The following is a 19,558-nucleotide window of genomic DNA, read 5'->3' as shown; positions in this document are numbered from 1 at the left end:
TACATCTGTCATAATGGTCTTCAGTTTTTGCCTTTTGGAGTGCTATGTGAGTATGTATACATTCAAATTTGATTCATCTGTTTCTAAAATCATCTTCTTCAGTTTATGGTGTGCTATTTAAAAGACTTGCATTTTATTTTATCTGTCTGTTTCTATAACCATCTTATACATAGGAGAAGAAACACTACCTATTTGATCATCCAAGTTTGGTTACTGCTTATGTTACTGCACCTAGAATATGATAGTCGATCACGGGCCTTATTTGAAGGGATTTGTATTGGACTCATCCGTTCCCAGTTGCAATGGTCTTCTGATGTTATGGTCGAAGGTGGGAACTCTTTTCGAGTTCCTATGTGAATGATCAATGTCTTGTTACAGGTCTGTTAAGTTTCTGATCCTTGCTTCTAACTTCTTAGAAGATAGTTTCAGCTCAGACGAAAATCAGAGTCGGAATGAATCTTATCCGATTTATAGACTCTCTCTTCGGCCTGTCTTACCTCTCTGGTTAGTTAGTCCATCAGCCTCAGTCACAACACATGACTAGCTCATCTTACTTTGCTTATATCCCTTGGTGCGATTTCGTTTAATCTTTTGATGTTGAAGTAGAAGTCTTGAACCTTTTTAGGAAGACATCTCTGGGTCTCTTTGCAGCCTGCTGTTTGCTCAAATACTCTGTTGATATGCCTCTGTATTATACTACTATTATATGTTGATTGCTTTCAGTTCATGAATATACAGTTGCCAAATTTTTTATATGCATACCTAACTGATTGATGTCACCAGTGATGCATGATGAATTTGATGATACATGGTTAGTTGAGTAGGGTATAGTGTTATTCTTTTTTAATGGGTTTGATTTGTTCCTCTCTCTCTCTCAGAAGAAGAGTTCTCTTCTCTTGATATATTTTACCCAATTCTGCATTCTCAACTCTCAGATAGTTTGAATCCTTTTGAAATTCTGTGAGCATTTATGAAGATAAAAATAATTTGGGTCATTGAGAAGATTCAGTGAGAACTTGTAACTGCACATTTTTGCTGAATTTGATGAAGAATTCACATTCAGCATATTACATCTAACTTGGGTATTATAGAATTTCTACCTTCATAGGTAAATCTCGTTAATCACATAAACCTTAGTTGGGACAAGGATGTCACGTTCCCATTTATTTATTTTTTCTCCCCCTTTATTATTATTTTAATTATTTTTTCGTATCCAATAATGCAGTCAATAACATTTTTATCTTAACTTAAGATATTAAATACATCTCTTAAAGTCATGTCATCCAAGAAGTGGTACATCTTTGCTCCCATTTTTTTTTGGTGTATCTTAAAGAAGATATCACACTCATTTTTTAAAGGCAAAACATTAATACATTCAAGTATTTTTCCTCCCTCTTTTTTGTTACTTTAGTTATATTTTTTCTATTTATATTTATTCAGTTACATTTTCTGTCTTTACTTAATATAAAAGGAATAAATTTTGAATTATCTTTTTAGCCTTATATTATGACATTTTCTCATTTCATTTAACATATTAAAAACAGCCCATAAAATCACTTCTCATTCAAAAAGTGGGACATCTTTGTTGGATGGAATTAATAATCATATAGACCAATCTATGTGATACCATTCAACCTAGTTTCACAAATATACAAATTTAAATTTTTGAAAAGACCAAGTCCACTAAAATAAATTCAATAAATGTTGAAATTCAATAAATGTTGTAGGATCGGAACCTTTGTGTTGTGTGGAGGAAATCTTGGAAAGAAGTGAGAATGTGTTAGATATGAACAATGCCATAATAAAAGCCAAGAAAAACCAAAGTTTCCTTTGTATTCTAGCAAAGTTGTGAATCACAAGGTGGCTGTCGAGTTCTTGAATTTTTAGATTTTCATATTGAAAATTACAAAAATGTGGTCGTACACGTGGCTCCCTCCCCTCTTAAATAGAGACAGAGAGAAATTTATTTTTTTGTGAGAAATGTAATTATGATTTTGAAACGTGGTCTCGTTGATAGTGAAGAATTTGTTCGGTTACATATATTAATAAATGGATATTACTTTTACTTATTTATTGATGGTGGGTATAAAATCTCAATTATATCCGAATCCAATTAATTCAAAACAAGGCTCATTCAAAAATTGGCCCAAATATTTATTAAAAAAAATAATCTAATTTCCAATTATTTAGGATTATCATTTTCTTTTCCTTTTCCCAAAAATTTGGGACCGAATTCGATTCTTCGGATGGTCAATATGTCACATATTCAAGTCAAAATACAATAATATTACATTAGACGTCGGTGAAATTTAAAATTAATAAATTCGGATTTACTTTACATTACATTATTATAATTTAAACTTTACGACAATGATTCATGGGACACAACTACACACCTATATTGACTAGATTTTACATGCTAAAAAGTCATGCAATCCATTATTTTTCCTACTTATCTCTTTCTCTGAAGAGAGAAATTTGGCATGTAATGCCAATTATACAAGCGTGTTGGATGGGCTGAATTACGTCTTGATAGGTCCAATGAGTTCTATTTTTAGAATGTACAGAAAACATTTTACCAATTTAATTGCATTTCACAATAGTATAAAAATTAGATTTAAAGAAATAGAATGAATTTTGAGAAATGTATAATTAATGTTTTTCTTATTACTATAACTAAGCAGAGCTATATGTACTATACAAGCAAAAGTATCGAATTTACAGAAAAATACTCTTTCTCTTTGTTTTATAATATACTAGTGTGCTAGGTTCCATTGTGACTCGATAAGAGTTTTTACTAGCTATGCAATTTTTATAATTTTTATAATTGAAATTTGAGTGAAAAAAATAATAGAATATAAAACACATTTACTAGCTATGTAAAAAACAAATGAGATTTATAACGACGGACATACCGATTGAAAAATGGTTCACATATTACTATAAGGATGAAGTATAATTTTTAACAAATTTCTAAGTGTATCTTTGAAATTTAAATAAATAAAGATTATATTATAAAATAATCATCAATTCGTGCATAGTAAGAAAGAAGACGGTAGTTATAAACATGACGGTGAAATACAATTTAATTAGTAAAACGCATTTTCATTATAAATATGACGATGAAATACAATTTAATTAATAAGACGCATTTTCCCAAATCAAATTGTCGAGACTCCACACTATGTCACAATAATTGGATGGTTGATATACAAGGAAAATACATTTATAGAAATAAAGTTATGTATGGTCGGCAGCAATGGCACCATAAAATTGTCTGATGAAGTAAACATGTTGAAATTAAAAATTGATTTGTCAACTACACTTTAGTAGTAGTACTCCTAATCTTGAAATAATTAATCAAGAAAATACCAACTGGATTCAACTAGTGGAATATAGACTGACAGTTTCATAGATAAAACACAACCAAAGGACAATATATACATTATTCACATTTCCCAATCTTCTTTTGTTCTCATCAACTTCATCAACCCTATGCTTTTGTCCCATCGCTGCCTTTCACCTTCACACCATCTTCAACTTTGATAAATTCGACCTGTAATAATCACATCGTCTCAATTAAAATGTTCACCGTCTTAACTGATACAAAATTTTAGAAATTATTAGATGAAAACGTGGTATAAATAAAGAAAAAAAAGCAATTAAATATTTTAATATAGAAAAAAGATTTATTTTTAAATATAAAAAAATAAGCATCTTGAACGAGATAAACTAATAAAGAAATGTTGACATTTTAAATGAGACAAATAGCGTAATAATAACAACAATAATAATATATAGTAATAATAATAGAGTGTAATTGTAGCTGAGGTGTGAAAGTCATTTTTTTTTCCACAAAAAATAATTTATTTCTTCTCATTTATTTTATTCACTGTTCTTCGTATAACACTTAGATAAACTTAAAAATTACTGTAAGAGAAAGTAAGCTTGGTAGAGGTGCTAGTCATTTGACATTATTTACTTTTGTATGTCAGTGAATGAGATACGAGTTTTAACGGAAATGATTGAATATATTGCGAGTAGATTCTGGCCTTAAACATAGTGTTTATATTAACTAAATCAATGCAATTAGCATAGAATTGATCGAAACGTCAAGTTAATTAATGCTAGTGTTGATTTAAATATTATTGGTACAAATCAAAACTACCTATATACTACATATTTTAAAATTGAGGCAGATAAATATGGAGTGGAAAATCTTACTTCCCACATCCCGATCTAAATTTTATATTCATACTGACACATATACTATGCTTTAACCTTACTCTTATATACTCTTATTATAATGAAGGAATGCATAACATCACTACCTTAAGCATAGCTAAAGCCAAAATGCAACACCCAACAAATATGAAGAAGTAGACCAAATTAAAGAAAATACGATGCAACATACATTATGACACTTTTAAATTCTCAAAAATGGTACTATGCCACAAATTTAGCTATGATCTTATTTATGTTTATTATTGCAAGTTTTTCGGTTTCTTGTTATTTGTGGAGTATCTCTTTGGTGGTGGATGAGGATGACGATGGACGATAACAACAAGACGCGTGATGTTTCATTGCTTTTTTTTTTTTTCGTGTCAATGCATGGCTTTTTTTTTTGTGATTTTAAATACTTATATTTACTTTTTTTATAGGCTGATTTTCTTATTGTTTAATTTGTAGTATGAATTACTTTTATATACTACTATTGTAAATAACATAACATTATTATTGTAAGCATATATAAAGCCGAATATAACACCCAATAAATATAAAGGGGACCAAGTTTAAGAAAACATGGTGCTGAATTCACCAAAATGAATCAACTTTACAATAAAGCCGCCGTTTGACCTTACATGAATCAAATTAAAATTTTTCAATAATTCCAATTTAACTCAACCTAATAAAGGTGACACAATCCCAACTTTTTCTAAACCTTTCAACGTGAAAAAACGACAATTATTATTATTCATACTCATGTCACAAAACACAATTCACAATTCACCTATCCATATTGGCAAACACTTTCGTCAGCTCACCAAGCAACACTGTGCTAGTAGTATCTTTCATACTTAACGAGCACTTTTATCGAGCAAAATTTCACTATCTCGAGAGAAATCTGAAATCACTATACATCTTCGATTAAAAAAAATTACACTAAAAAAAAAATCGGCGTCCGCCCGTAAATTACAACCCCAACTTTTGCGCGGCCAAATCGCAGCTAAAGTCCGCGAGCCCGACCCGGGACTTGGACAAGTCGAATTCCATCCACATATTTTGCTGGTGATGGTGCCCTACAATGTAGGCCTCCACCCCCAAAAGATCCGAATTCCCAAACGTCAAGCAATAAACCCCATCACTTCCCCGGGTCATACCTGCGACCCGGTAAAGCAGCTTCTCCCCTCTCACGCTCATCTCCACCCCTCTAAACATCAGCGCCACCGCCGGCAGCATCGCCGGCGCCGCCCTCCCCCTGAAGCACGCGTCCATCGCACCCTGAAACACGAATTCTGGCTCGTCCAGTGGTCGGAGAATCCCCTTCGTCTGTCGAAGGAATTCGGCTTTTAAGGCGTCGTAAACCGGCCCGAGTAGGAATGTGAATTGGGTGCCCGAGTCGACCATGGTCTGACCGGCTCCCGTGTGGTCCGGTTCGTATATGGTCTTCTGAACCGGGAGCAACCGGTTCCCGACCCGGACCCCTTCTAACCGGACCGTGTACGCAGTCCGGTCGAAGTACGGGAGCCGCGTCGCCGCCGGCATTTCCACTAGCGGCGTGTAGTTCAGCGGCGACAGCCAGGGGAAATCCGCATCGCCGAAGAGCAACACGCCGCTGGAGTCTTTGCCGGATATGCAATAAGAAAATTTGCGAAAACCGGTCTGGCTTATGAAGGATAAACCGCCCCGGTTCAATCCGACCAGACCGGTGGTTTTTAAGTCCTCCGGGTTGGAAGATGAACCGGTGTCCATGCAGCCGAATGTGATGTTATCAAATGAATTTGACCGGTCCAGGTGGAAAACCTCTGCGGCTAAGTTGCCCTCGGCGGAGGAGGCGTCGGCGTAGGAGACGGCCACGTGGCAGAGGTGGCGGGCGTCGCAGGAGGCCGGGATGGGGAAGTCGCGGGTGCGGGTGGTGCAGGTGGAGGAGGAGCAAGGGGTGGGGCGGTAGGAGGAGGAGAGGGAGGGGGAGAAGGAGGGGGCGGCGGCGGGGGTCTTCTGGCAGCGGAGCCAGGAGAGCTCGCTGCCAGTGTCGAGGACCATGGTCGCCGCCTGAGGCGGCGAGCCAACGGTGAGGGAGACGGTGAGGGAGATGTTGTGGTGGAAGGAGAGCTTGTTTGAGGGGATTAGCTTGGCTTTGAGGGGGAGGATGAGGGATTGGGAGGAGAGGGATTGGGTTGAATGCATGAAGAAGATGATTGCTACTATTATTTGTGTTGATATTGTGAGGAGATTCATCTTTGTGTGTGTGTGAGATTGTGTGAATAATCTAAGGTTTGAAATGTTCGAGGAAGTGTGTACGTGTGTATGTGAATGAGAGGATGTTGGAGTGGGACTATGGTTGGGGTTTTGAAGTTTATAAAGTGTCCTACTTGTAGTAATAGATATAGACAAATCTAATAAATAGAATTCGTGGGGTCGGACATAATGAAGATGGTCTTTGTCGCTTTGTCGATGTCAGATACGAATAGAAAATTTATCGACAACCTGACATCGACATTCGATGACGTGAACCTTAATCTCGAAGAATTGAAGCGAAATTAGCCACGTAGGATTGGCGACCATTATAAAAACCAAATTTAATATCAATGTAGTTTGTATGTTTGGTGAAAGAGAATATATGTGAGTCAAGGGCGTGCGTATTAGAAACTTTGTAATTTAAGTTTCGGTCACCTAATGAAACCAATCATATACTTATTGAAGAAAATTCAGAAAAAGGAGGTTGGGTAGATCATAATTTTAATGTTTATTCTTATATTGTAATTTATCCAAAGACAGCCGTCACACCCGTGCAACATAAGCATTCATGTAGAGGAATCAAGTGAAAAATAGCTAATTTGTATGGTACAATAAAATGTATTTTGAGTGATAGAGTTTTTTATAAAATTAATAGTTGGAAATATTTTAAATATGCTAAAAGTTTAGGGAAAAAAACTTTTGATTGAAAGCTTTTAAATATGATAGTAATAGTTTTCATACAAAATTTTCAGCACAAATGAATGTGCATTTAATTTGTACTTTCATATTCTGTTGGAGTTTTCATAAAATTGTTTACTTGTAAACCAGAGCTATTTTAACAATCGTGGTCGACTTTTTAATTTTAACCAAATTTTATTTTTTTGGGTTGATTTTTCAATTTAAACTACAAATCCAATATAAAAATTGCAAAATCTACATTGGATAATTAGAAGGAAAAATACAACACGTATTTTTCAAGTTGAGGAACAACCAAATTAGATAAAGGTTGTCAGCCCAACAACAGAAAAAGACAACAATGGTTGAATTTGCATTTTGCAGAGTGGTTTACAGTTCTGCATTCAAACAAAAAATATTTATAAAACATCAATTTCTCGAAAACTGCATTGTAAATTTAAATATGTGAACAGAAGGAAATTAGGTGTTGAAAAATGAGACTTTATGTCTTTGTAAGCAGCAAATCAGACAATTATGTTTTGTTTCTTTATTAAACAATCTCTGCCTAACTACTTATTATCATTTGCTCTTATATTTAATTGAAGTTGGTGTAATAATTGAGAGGTTAGGAACTTTCTAATTTTATCCTTCTAAGTTATTTTTTGTAATTTTATGTTAATTAGGTCTACTCCTAGATTCATAGGTCAAGCCATCATGAAAGGATAAACTATTGTGTTTATAATAATCGGATTAGGGTCAATTGTAAAGTTTTGATTAGTTTTGGTTTATTAAGTAAATTGGATGTATATTTAGCTGTCAGTGAAATCTATGTCTTGACTTCTTAGCTAGTTAATTAATGGAGTAATGAAATATGAGTGCAGAGATTAAGACACATGTAAGTCGTATTATAAACGGGTCCAATTATAAATGGTCCAAACTTGATTAAAATTGAACATGAACACAATACTTAATTATTATTTTGTTCATCTAATTATTTGCGCCGCTCATTTGCGCTTCCGTGAGAGCGCGTTCATTGGGAGTAAAAGAAATGGAGTATGTGGCACGAATAGTGTTACAGTACTTTTTGACTGTCGTATATAACTATTTAAATATTTCTCTATAGTATCTATCAGTTCTTATAAAAAAATTTAAGTGTCACATTCGTGGACCGTGGTAGTTGTTGTATCAATTTAGAGGAACACACCCGTGAGCGCCCGATTCCAATGCGGCGATGGCGGTGGTGCAAAAGTGGGAGATGGAACACCGCTAGTGAGAAGAGGAAGGAGGAGGCGAAAGAGGAAGGGAGGGGAACACCGCTAGTGAGAAGTGGCGTGGGAAAGGAGCTGACGAGGGGGAAGATCCGCATATTAGTAAGCGCCTGCATATAGGAGTTGTTGTCATTGGTCTATTAAGGTGACATTCGATTTTAGACGAGATAATACTAGTATATAATATGGGACAAATTAAAATAGATTTTATTTAAGATTAATTAGTCATGTGGACTATGGACTAGGGTGAGATGGATAATGGTGAACACCATATAATCTCGACATTGTAAAGTTAACCAGAAATACAATAAGTTTATTATACAGAGGGTAATCGAACAAAAATAAAAATAAACATAATCATTAATCTTAAACAGTGGAAACCGAATAAATCCTAATAATACAGTTAAATAGGTTTTTTTTTATCGCATTAATTAATTTTTTCTTCTTTCAAAAGGAATACTACTACTCCCTCCGTTCCATAGTAATGAAGACGTTTCTTTTTAGCACGAAAATTAGGAAAAATATGTTAGGTGAGTTAAGTAAAGAGAGAATAACATTAAAATGAAAAATGTAGAGAGATGAAGAAAAAAAAAAGTAAAAGAGAGTAAAATAAGTGTGGAAAATGTGTTGACTTTTACTATAAAGGGAAATGACTCTATTACTATGGAACGTACTAAAATAACAAAATGACTCCATTACTATGAAACAGATGAGTACTACTCCCTCCGTTCCATAGTAGTGTTAGATGAGTTAAGTAAATGGAGAATAAAGTAGAAAATGAAAAAGGTTGAGAGATGAAGAGAGAATAAAGTAGATGTGGAAAAATGTGTTGACTTTTACTAAAAAGAGAAATGACTCTATTATTATGGAATGTACTAAAATAGCAAAATAACTATATTACTATGGAACGGAAGGAGTATTTATCAAATCAACTGGAGTAATTTTTAGTCTTTATTATCAAAAAAAATTCACTAAACACAAAGTTAGCATTGCAAAAAAGCCCATTAAAAGGCCCACTAAATTACACAAAGCCAACATCAAATTTGGCCCAATAATGTCACATCTCTCTCTCTCTCTCTCTAATTCCTTTTCTCAAATTTCCCGGCGAAACAGTAAAAAGCCGTCGCCGTCGCCACCGCTGTGGCTGCCGTCGTGAACTTCTGAGCTGAGTTAAATTCGGCCGTATTTCATGGTTTCCCCTGTGTTTATTCGTCTGAGTCAAATCTGTCGCCGAAATGCAGCACCCACAACACTCCTCAATGGCATCGTTCCTCTCTCTACCGTGAGACCCATTTGTCACGAGGCCATAGCTGATCACAACCCGGCAGCCTCACCGCACACCGTTATTAAACGAGTCTGCTTTTGGGTTTGCGATTCATACTATAATCAGCAGAAAAAATCCACTCATTTCGATTCAACGCGCCCTCTACTAAATTTACCAATAGATGCTGATTCCTTGACGGCGGAGCAGGCAATTACTGTAATCGCTTCATTGGCTGATGAGGCCGGATCGATGGTGGCGCTGAGTTTCTTCTATTGGGCAATCGGGTTTGCGAAATTCAAGCATTGTATGCGGTTTTACATTGTTGCGGCAAGCTGCTTGATTAAAAATGGAAACTTTGAGCGGACCCATGAGGTTTTGCGTTGTATGCTGTGGAATTTCGCGGAGGTGGGAATGTTGAAGGAATCAATCGACATGGTTCTCGAGCTGCGTAGCCATGGATTGGTTTTGAGCTCCCACACTCTGAATTGCGCGTTGAGCGTGGTGAACGGGATGGGCTATTTTGAGATTGCGCAGAATGTGTTCGATGAAATGTGTGAGAGAGGTGTCATTCCGGATTCTTATAGTTTCGAGTCGATGGTTGTTGCTTGTTGTCGAGCTGGGAGGGTTTCGGATGCTGAGAGATGGTTGAGTGAGATGTTGAGCAGAGGCTTTCTTGTGGATAAGGCTACTTGTAGTTTGATTCTCAATATGCTATGTGCAAATGGTCGTGTGAACCGAGCGTTGTGGGTGTTCAACAAGATGGTTGAGATCGGGCTGAAGCCGAATGTGGTCCATTTTTCTTGTTTGATTAACGGGTTGAGCAGCAGGGGAAGTGTTAAACAAGCGTTCGAACTGCTGGAGGAGATGGCGAGGAGAGGGTTGAAGCCGAATGTGTATACTCATACATCATTGATCGATGGCCTTTGCAAGAAAGGTTGGACGGATAAGGCATTTAGGCTTTTCTTGAAACTTGTTAGGAGCGACAATTACAAGCCCAACGTGTACACGTATACTGCCATGATTGATGGATACTGCAAGGAGGAGAAGCTGCAACGCGCGGAGATGTTGCTGGAGAAGATGAAGGAACAAGGACTGTCTCCGAATGTGAATACCTACACTACCCTTATTGACGGCCATGCTAAGGCTGGGGAGTTCGACAGAGCATATGAATTGATGGACGCGATGGAGAAAGATGGCTTGGCTCCTAATGCTTGCACGTACAATGCTGTTATGAACTGCCTCTGTAAGAAAGGAAGGATTATGGAAGCGTATAACTTGCTAAAAGTTTGCTATTGGAATGAGGTTTGTGCTGATAAATTTACATACACCATTCTGATATCTGCTAGCTGCAAGCAGGATGATGATGTTAGACGAGCTTTCGCGATTTTTAATGTGATGTTCAAAAAGGGGATCGGTGTTGATATGCATACTTACACATCGTTGATCTCGTTACTTTCAAGGCAAAGGAAAATGGGAGAATGTGAAAGAATTCTCAGTGATGCTGCGAAAGTGGGACTCAACCCAACCACACATACGTATACATGTATTGTTTCTGGGTATTGTCGAGATGGAAACGTTGAAATGGCAATGAAAGTCTTCAATGAGATGAGTGAACATGGCTGTGCGCCCGATAGTTTTACTTATGGTGCTCTGATAGGTGGCCTTTGCAAAGAATCCATGCTGAATGAGGCTAGAACACTTTTTCGTGAAATGGTTGACAAAGGTTTTTCGCCATGTGAAGTTACTCGAGTGACAATAGCTTATGAGCTGTGCAAAAAGGGTGAATCTTCGACAGCAATGGCTTTGTTAGACAGATTAGAACGAAAACTGTGGGTTCGCACTGTTAGAACATTAGTCAGGAAGCTTTGTAGTGAGCAGAAAGTAGACGCTGCGGCCCAGTTTTTTGATAAATTGTTAGATGCAACCAAGAGTGTGGATCGTGTGACGCTTGCAGCGTTCATGACTGCATGCTACAAGAGTAATAACTATGCACTCGTTTCTGATATGTCTACGAAGATGACAAAAGAAAAGGTCAGCTTCCATAACTTAACATCATCTTGTAAATCCAAGAATATGTTAACAAGATACTAATAGTTATTAAATTCGTTTCAGGTGGCTGGGTAACACAATGAGGATGTGATTTGCTTACGACAAGTTAGAGCAGCACCTCATGATCTCGGTGCATTTGAAATGCTCGCAGCAGAAAGGTATGATCATTAAGCAATCATGAGTTTTGAGGTATCAATTGGCTGTTTAATATGGATCATAGGTGGTGTTGATAAGAGATTAGTTATTCGTTTTTTCTTAGGTGTCTCGTTGACAAGTACGATGATATGATTCTCGTCACAACAAGTCAAGGCAGCACGCGCCATTTCAAACAATCAACAGGCAGATACTGCGGAAGCAGACTGCAGGTTATGTTTAGGGGGGCTCGATGATGACCAATGAGGCGTACCGGTGCCCTCATCTCTGGTTGAGGTTGCGCCAATTCTTCTCGTTGCCAACGAGGTTGAGCTCATCAATCCTCGCGCTGCTTGCCTATGTAAGTTTTGTTGTGATTTTATTCCGGCTGTTGATGCAAGAAACGATCTTCGTATTTGTATGTTAGTCTTTTGTGTGCTGCTGCGTTTGTGTTTGTTAGCTTTTGTGTTTCTCTTTCGGAGTGCTTTTGTTGATGTGTGATCCAATTTTAGCAGGATCAAGTGGCAGCAGTTGCAAGAAGTTAACCAATTATAGGAAGCTCGAGGGTTGGAGTTATCGCGTCTACGAGGATAAACGAGGAACTATTAGTGATCCTCTTTTAGAAACAAAATTAATTGTTTAGCTATTTAGACATAGTGATTTGTAATTTTCATATAGATGTTGTAATTTTATTTTATTGACACTCCACTTGAGTTTGAGCCGATCCATTTGGATTGTCTAGCTATTTTGGTTGCAATTTTTTAAGATAATACAAACATAAATTCAAAAATACTACTCCCTCCTTCCCATTGAAGATGCTTTCCTTTTTGGTTTGTTCCAATCAAGATGACTCATTGCTTAAAATAGAAATTCATGTATCTCTACTTTATTCCATCTCTCTAATTACTTTACTCTGTCCACTTACCACACAAAATAAAGTTGCATAAAATCCCGTGCCATCCAAGAAAGGGGTCATTTTTCTTTGGATAGAGTGAGTAGTACTACTACTTAAAATATCCACCCAAAACAAAAGCCATTTGAAAATCATTTTTAGCAAGTTTTTTCTGGATAATGTAACGACTGCAATAATCTTAAAATAGTAGTACTATAAAATCGTCAAACATAAATAAAATATAAGAAGTCAAACCAACCGATTAAAAGTAAAAACAAGATAGAAGAAAAAGTGAAATTCATAAAGATAAAAAGTGATATTCGAAAATTGAAAGTGACAAGAACATTAAATGATAGTAGTAAAAAATTTCTGATTTTAGTTCAGCGTTGGGCTTTTATTTTCTTTTTTATTTTATCATTTTATGCGTCGATATTCAAAGAGCTCCAACGCCCGAGTCCACTCGCTCCTCTCTTTTCGTTTAACTCGCTCGACTCAGCTGAGATTAACCAATTATTACTTCAACCAAATCAATTTTGTTTGATAGATTGTTTGCGCTCTGATCCAACCACACAACAATCACTGTAAGTGAGATTTCGCTCTTACCTTTTTCATAATCAAAGCTTTTTTTTTTTGGTGAAGGATATGCCTGCTCACATGTATTCTCCGATTTGCATTTTCGAAAATTTGTCTCAGATATTAATCTATGTTAGCTCTTTGTGTGAATGCTTTCGGTTTTCCTGTTCGAATTTTGATCTGAACCGATTTGTTGAAGATATGCTTTTTTGAATAGGTAAGTGGAGTGCTTTCTATCGAATTTTGGGGTTTTCACGAATGTAGGGAATTGCATTGAGTTTTCCTTCATTCAACACCAAAATTTTGTCAAAAATGGCAAGATTTGGAATTTTCCCTTTTTCAGCGGAACTGCCTTTTTTTTCCCTGCACTATAAGTATCACCAATTGATAATCTGATGTGGAATCATATAATGAGAATGCACACTTACCCAATATGATGGATCGATCACTTCTGATCTTCAAAAAGTTGTGGTTCATATTACACCATGGATTTTGAAAATCTAGGCATTCTTAAAGATATGAGAGATTTAGATTATGTATTTCTTTCAGTTGGTATTGAATGGGAGGGAACTAAATGTTGAATCAAAAGTTAAAATCAGAACCATCTTTAGAATTTAGTTCTGTTAGACCAACTATCTTTTCCTATTTGGGATTGTTTCTCACTGTATATAATCTATTGGCAGCAGTTCCAGGTGCATCTGTAAATAGTTCATTCAGTGTTGAACTTTTTCGAAACCATGAGTTTTGTTTTCAGAGGTAGTAGAGGAGATATAGAAACTGGGTTTCCGGGACTTATTCCTGAACGGCGTGCAGTGGTGAATCTCTAACCTTTTGCTAATATCTATTCTTGTGATTATTCTCATCTCTCTTAACATATGTGATCTTATTGCTGGTGATCAGCGTGTTCATGGTACTCGACCAGTCAATACCAACTCCTTAGCTTTTCTTGTCACAGGTAACATTATTTGATGGTCCTTTAGTTCTATATTTCTCTCTTATAGTCAGTTTACTAACTGGAATGTGTTTTTAACAGTGCTTTTGTTGTTTATGATTCTGAACTCGCACCAAATGTCTCCCAATTTTCTGGTTTGTATTATTTGGATGTTGAAAAGTTTTCATAGAGTTCTGTCAGTTGTGAAATTCGTTTATATGATTGACCTCTAATTTTCGATGTATTGGAAAGCTCTGGCTGGTGCTTGGGGTGTTTCTGATGGCAACCACTTTAAGGATGTATGCAACATGTCAGCAACTTCAAGCCCAGGCACAAGCGCATGCTGTCGCAGCTAGCGGTCTTCTTGGCCACACAGAATTAAGACTCCATATGCCACCATCTATAGCTCTTGCTACCAGGGGAAGGTTGCAAGGTCTCAGACTCCAGCTAGCACTGCTCGACAGGGAATTTGACGACCTAGGTATGCATACATTATTCTCAAATTTGGCATAATATCTGTTTTTTTTTTTAAATGTTATTTACTGTATTGATTCCAACCCAGTAGGGTAAGCATAAATTGAGGATTCTATGCATGGAATTTCATGTGGCATTTGGTGCTCTGCAGATTATGAAACTTTGCGAGCACTTGATTCTGACAATGTCCCTACCGCTTCTATGACTGACGAAGAGATCAATGCTCTTCCTGTCCACAAGTATAAGGTTTCCGGCCCACAGGGGTGAGTATTGGTGTAAAGCTCTCTGAATTTGTACATTATGCATAATAAGAGTAGCTCCAACTGGTATTTCATTCCATATTGTCCTTGAAAATGGTCTCTCACTGCTCTATCCTTATTTGGCATGCTTAATTAAATTACTCACCAACAAATCAAAATGGAAAGATTCTGTCACAGTCGGAGTTATGTTATGTTTAGATGTGGAGCATTTAGGATTCATATTTAAAAACCAGCTATTATGACATCTAGTCTCTGAAAGTTCATAATTTTACTTCTTGTGTACATGATGGCATCTTTCTCATGCATACATGGCATGCTGTTACTTTCTGACCTGTTACAGTCTCATGCATACATGGCAACTTGTTTAGTTTCACTTTGGCATGTGTGTTCCGTTGGCTATAAACAGAAAAAAGAGACAATTTTGGAGATTTTCTGCATTACTTTTTGACTGGTATCTCGTATCTTGTCAAGATTCTCTCTAAATGGATCTTCGTATTCTTTGCTTACAGTGTGAACTCATCGGCGCAGCAGGGTTCTTCTTCAGCCTCAGTTGAGGTACTTTATCAATTTCTACAGTCTCTTGAAAAACAAAAAACTGAAACTATAACCAATTTTCTGAAGCACCTTGCATTGGTTCGTGTATATTTGATCTATCTTGGTGGTTATGCTTGAATTTAGACACAAATGCTTCATATCAGTTACATGTAATGATTTCACCATATATTGCTAGCCTCACTAATGTTTAATGCTATTTGCAGAAGAAGCAAGATCTTCCAAATCCACAAGTGGGATTAAAGACCTCTGATGATGATCTGACTTGTAGTGTTTGCTTGGAGCAAGTCACTGCCGGAGAGCTCATTCGCAGCTTGCCATGCTTGCATCAGGTTTCTGTTCCGCGCCTTTGCCTTTATACGTTCGATACATTTACACGCTAGTATTATTCTGTCTCTTATTCGATCTTATGTGTTTCCTTGCAGTTCCATGTCAACTGCATAGATCCATGGCTGAGGCAGCAAGGGACGTGCCCTGTCTGCAAGTATAGAGCTGGGTCACAATGGTCGGAGATCGCTCAAGGAGAAATCGATGCTTCGGACATGGTCTAAGCTACAAACATATCATATTTGTTATAACTGATTTATACATACCACCAGTATATGTATATTTATAGTATATGCATTATGTATTACCTACTGTGAAGTTGAGTCACTCTCCTTCATGGTGCATAAGTTGATTAGGGCTGATAAATAGCAATTTAGATGTAGTGCTGTAAACATTGAATTTGCTATATATTAAAATATTGCCTTATTTAATAGTAGTAATTTTTTTGACACGTACAAACTTGGCAAAAATGTTCATAGAAGCAGTATTTATAGAGATAAACTTGTTTTCACCATTGTGGAAGAAATTATGAAGAGGGTAGTCTATATAGTGCAGCTACTTGAGCTTTATTACAACCATCTCCACACAATATCTTCTTTTACTTGCCTTTGCCTTTCCCTTTGCCTTTCTTGGCGTCGAGTTTGGCTTGAACCCTAGCAGCTGCGGCAGCTTTCGCTTCCTCCCTTTTCTTCTTCTCTTCCTCCTTTACTGCAGCGGCTGCTTCCCGTTGCTTCTTCAGCTCACTAAACAAACACACATTATATCTCAGAGACTTTATGTGGCAGTGGCTGAATTGAAGCATATTCACTAATAAATGTGTGGATTCGATAGACTTACTCCAGCCTTGCCCTCTCATCGGAGGCGCTGCTTAGACTACCCTTGCGAGGTTTGCAGGCGACCAGCTCCACCTCGAAAATAAGAGTCGCACTGCAGCAGGAAACCCAAATAGATGCTCTCATCATAAAGCAAAACAGTCCCCATCATTTTTTAATATTGATCAGTGACATTAACTGCATAAGTTGTGCTCATCAGACAAATATCAGGCTAGAAAAGAACAGGATTTTACTCTGGGGGGATCTCAGGTGGGGAACCGGCACTGCCATAGGCATACTCTGGCTTACATGTAATCCTAGCGACTTCCCCAACCTGCAACGCAACATAAAGGAACGAGAATTAAGGACGTATTATGTAGTAGTACTGAAGTATTAGCTGTATAAAAAGAATAGTTTACCTTCATGGTTTTGAGCGCAACATCCCAAGCTTTAATCACACTTCCACTGCCCACTTCAAACGTGAAGATAGTATTGTCTTCATGCGTAGTGTCAAAAACTTCACCAGTTTCAGCTAGGGTGCCTTCATAATGAACTGTCGCAAAAAAAGGGCAAAGTTAATAAAGTACTCCCTCCGTCCCATAATAGATGTCACACTTTCTTTTTTAGTTTGTCCCACAAAAGATGTCACATTTCTTTTTTTGGAAAAAGTTCCCTCTCACATCAATATAAGTATACTATTTTCTCTCTCCACCTATAACACACAAAACATCACCTAAAATCTCATGGCAATCCCCAAGTGTGCCATCTATTATGGGACGGAGGGAGTATATTCTCTAAGGTGCAGAAACATAAAAATTGCTAGATGTCTAGAATAGAAACATGAGTCCACCAACGAAAAGGGCAATGGTGAGGGGAAACCTAACTTAGAATTAAGCGAAAGCGGTGCACAAAATAATACATTCTAGACATCCAATTATCAAACTTTTGAATACTGGGTAGCGGGTACAAACTAATTCTGAATTTCTGATTAGTCTACGTCGTATTAGGACTCTACGAGAGATTGATGCGTATTAGGACTCAGAATGAATTTCCTAATTTTATGAATTTATTTCACTGAAAGGCTGAAACAAGTCAGCAACTGAGCATGGAAAAAATAAGCACCAAAGAATCTGATCCATCCAAAACGACAAGAAAACTAAGTCATCAGCAAGACAACTGTTTATTAGAAACAACTTGACAACGAGAAACACCGGGGTGCTTATCTGGTAAACATAGTTGAACCTGATGTTAAAGCTCAAGTAATTCATTGCAGAAAATAATTAGCAATCCGCCACTTATAGCCATCAAGATCAGTTACAGTTGTTGCCTTTTATTTTCATGTACTTGAATTTTTTTTTTAATAACACAGCTGTGTCAAAGCAACACAAATTTTCCAAAACAATATTAAGACTGTTCAATAATATACACTAAAGAAACTGACACTTGTTGAATTTAAATGTACAAATTGCTACTCTTGAACATCAAATTGTGAATCCCTTAATCGCCCCATTAAACTACTCACTGTCCTATTTTTACAGTTAGTTCTTACATTGTAAATTTACATGACATGATAAAGTAAAAAGTGAGTGGCTGTTAAAACATACCATCGACAAGCGGAATACTCTCTGATGGACCGAGCGCATCAGCTTTTGCTTGGCGTACTATTGTCTTCAGGACTCCTCCATCCCCGGTCAAATCAATTGTGTCACCCATGATTCCGATCACTCAACTTGCTGCTGGAACACAATATCCATGGGATTAAGCTTTAAAAATGACATATAAGTGAATATTGTTCTGCATGAAGAGCATCATAAACAATCCGAACTTCCAAGGTTATAATTCAGTTGAGCATGACGAAAATCAGAGAGAAATCAGACCACTTAACATGCTCAAAAGAAGATATAATGCTTGTAAGCAATTTGCCTCGACTTTTGCACAAAAATGACAACAATGCGTTACAGACTTACAGTCTATTTTTCAACATGAAAGATACAGAACAGACTATATGTTTTTGGTTTTGGCACTGTTTAAGATTGTGTGATGCTTATATAGTTTATCTCTCTATTATACTCTGACATTTCCTGGTATCAAAGCCCAACGAAAAAAGACGATAGCCAAGACACCCAACTTACAGATAGTCTACCTGGAGTTTAAGACCTAATGGGAGTGATAGTTAAGTGAAATGTTCTAATTTTCAAAACGTGTAATCCAACAAGCAGACTGCAGACAAGAAAGAAATGAATTGGTTTTCCATTAATCAAAGATAAAAGAAAACCTTCTTGCAGTTCTTGATTCTAACTACTATTATTAATCTGAGTGCATCTATTATTTCCAATCTCTAGGGTTCAACAATGACCAGAATTTAATCTCAAAAAAGTCAAAAAAGTGAACAAGAACACAAATTATCTGAGATATCGTATTGGCACAAATAACAATGGAACTAAAACGAAAATAAAACCTTTACCTATTCAACCTTCACAGAAAACGTCAAGATATCAAACAACAAAAACCCTAATCCTTGTTCTACCCAATTCAGAAATCGAAAAATTGAGCAAGAAGAGTACAATAGCTATTTAAAGAGATTAGTATATAACTGAATAACCGCCTTATTCAACCAATCACTAACTCTAACTACTCTTCCAATCAAAACAATCAATACGAAAATCGAGTGTATACAAACAAATACGCACCTGATTGAAGGGTAATAAGCTGAAGGGAGAGAGCGGAAGACGGCGACAGCAGATATGCAGATGAGGGTTTCGGCCATAAAGATTCTTCTCTGCTCTATCTTTCGCTTTGAATCAAACTAGCTCTGGTTTGATGCTCCTTTTATTCCTTTCTACTCTTTTATTATGTACATCTATATTAATATTGAAACATAAAAACACAA

At 36.7% G+C, this 19,558-nt stretch overlaps 3 protein-coding genes and 1 pseudogene across 8 annotated transcripts; 2 read left to right on the top strand and 2 right to left on the bottom strand.

Annotated features, from left to right (window-relative positions):
• Positions 1-4,872: 4,872 nt before the first annotated feature.
• LOC125214439 (aspartic proteinase PCS1 pseudogene) lies at positions 4,873-6,582 on the bottom strand (annotated as a pseudogene).
• A 2,863-nt stretch (positions 6,583-9,445) lies between these two features.
• LOC125206292 (Pentatricopeptide repeat (PPR-like) superfamily protein) lies at positions 9,446-12,656 on the top strand. 2 transcript variants are annotated; one of them, XM_048105569.2, is made up of 4 exons: positions 9,446-11,697; positions 11,779-11,873; positions 11,975-12,208; positions 12,363-12,656. In XM_048105569.2, exons 1-2 carry the CDS (start codon positions 9,592-9,594, stop codon positions 11,788-11,790), a joined length of 2,118 nt encoding a protein of 705 aa, XP_047961526.2. In that variant the 5' UTR covers positions 9,446-9,591; the 3' UTR covers positions 11,791-11,873; positions 11,975-12,208; positions 12,363-12,656. The 2 variants fall into 2 exon arrangements, with proteins under 2 accessions (XP_047961526.2, XP_047961532.2); XM_048105575.2 differs by having other exon boundaries at positions 12,360-12,656.
• Positions 12,657-13,140: 484 nt separating this feature from the next.
• SDIR1 (RING/U-box superfamily protein) lies at positions 13,141-16,287 on the top strand. Of its 4 annotated transcripts, none has more exons than XM_089065789.1 (10): positions 13,141-13,320; positions 13,433-13,529; positions 13,999-14,127; positions 14,213-14,267; positions 14,346-14,398; positions 14,496-14,724; positions 14,869-14,980; positions 15,487-15,532; positions 15,736-15,861; positions 15,955-16,287. In XM_089065789.1, exons 3-10 carry the CDS (start codon positions 14,050-14,052, stop codon positions 16,078-16,080), a joined length of 825 nt encoding a protein of 274 aa, XP_088921915.1. In that variant the 5' UTR covers positions 13,141-13,320; positions 13,433-13,529; positions 13,999-14,049; the 3' UTR covers positions 16,081-16,287. The 4 variants fall into 4 exon arrangements, with proteins under 4 accessions (XP_088921915.1, XP_088921914.1, XP_047961560.1 ...); XM_089065788.1 differs by having other exon boundaries at positions 13,996-14,127; XM_048105603.2 differs by lacking the exon at positions 13,433-13,529.
• Positions 16,237-19,513, bottom strand: LOC125206341 (FKBP-like peptidyl-prolyl cis-trans isomerase family protein). Of its 2 annotated transcripts, none has more exons than XM_048105611.2 (6): positions 19,359-19,513; positions 18,273-18,401; positions 17,088-17,221; positions 16,923-17,002; positions 16,694-16,783; positions 16,237-16,599 (listed from the first exon to the last, which is right to left on the bottom strand). In XM_048105611.2, exons 2-6 carry the CDS (start codon positions 18,379-18,381, stop codon positions 16,455-16,457), a joined length of 558 nt encoding a protein of 185 aa, XP_047961568.2. In that variant the 5' UTR covers positions 18,382-18,401; positions 19,359-19,513; the 3' UTR covers positions 16,237-16,454. The 2 variants fall into 2 exon arrangements, with proteins under 2 accessions (XP_047961568.2, XP_047961574.2); XM_048105617.2 differs by having other exon boundaries at positions 18,273-18,404; positions 19,359-19,503.
• Between the last annotated feature and the right edge of the window lie 45 nt (positions 19,514-19,558).

The sequence above is a fragment of the Salvia hispanica genome, chromosome 2 (genome assembly GCF_029641045.1).
Source record: "Salvia hispanica isolate PSC_SH4W2 chromosome 2, Shi_PSC_v1, whole genome shotgun sequence".
NCBI lineage: Eukaryota > Viridiplantae > Streptophyta > Magnoliopsida > Lamiales > Lamiaceae > Salvia > Salvia hispanica.
Note: the sequence above shows the minus strand (reverse complement) of the source record. Positions and strands in the feature narration are given on the sequence as shown.

Excerpts from the sequence above, each read along its gene's own strand:
- LOC125206292 (XM_048105569.2), top strand. The coding sequence starts at position 9,592 with ATGGTTTCCCCTGTGTTTATTCGTCTGAGTCAAATCTGTCGCCGAAAT.
- SDIR1 (XM_048105603.2), top strand. The coding sequence starts at position 14,050 with ATGAGTTTTGTTTTCAGAGGTAGTAGAGGAGATATAGAAACTGGGTTT. Across the intron at positions 14,725-14,868 it reads CAGGGAATTTGACGACCTAG|ATTATGAAACTTTGCGAGCA; the intron begins GTATGCATACAT and ends GGTGCTCTGCAG. Across the intron at positions 15,533-15,735 it reads CTTCTTCAGCCTCAGTTGAG|AAGAAGCAAGATCTTCCAAA; the intron begins GTACTTTATCAA and ends TGCTATTTGCAG.
- LOC125206341 (XM_048105611.2), bottom strand. The coding sequence starts at position 18,381 with ATGGGTGACACAATTGATTTGACCGGGGATGGAGGAGTCCTGAAGACA. Across the intron at positions 17,222-18,272 it reads GAGTATTCCGCTTGTCGATG|TTCATTATGAAGGCACCCTA; the intron begins GTATGTTTTAAC and ends TTTTTGCGACAG. Across the intron at positions 16,784-16,922 it reads CCACCTGAGATCCCCCCAGA|TGCGACTCTTATTTTCGAGG; the intron begins GTAAAATCCTGT and ends TTCCTGCTGCAG.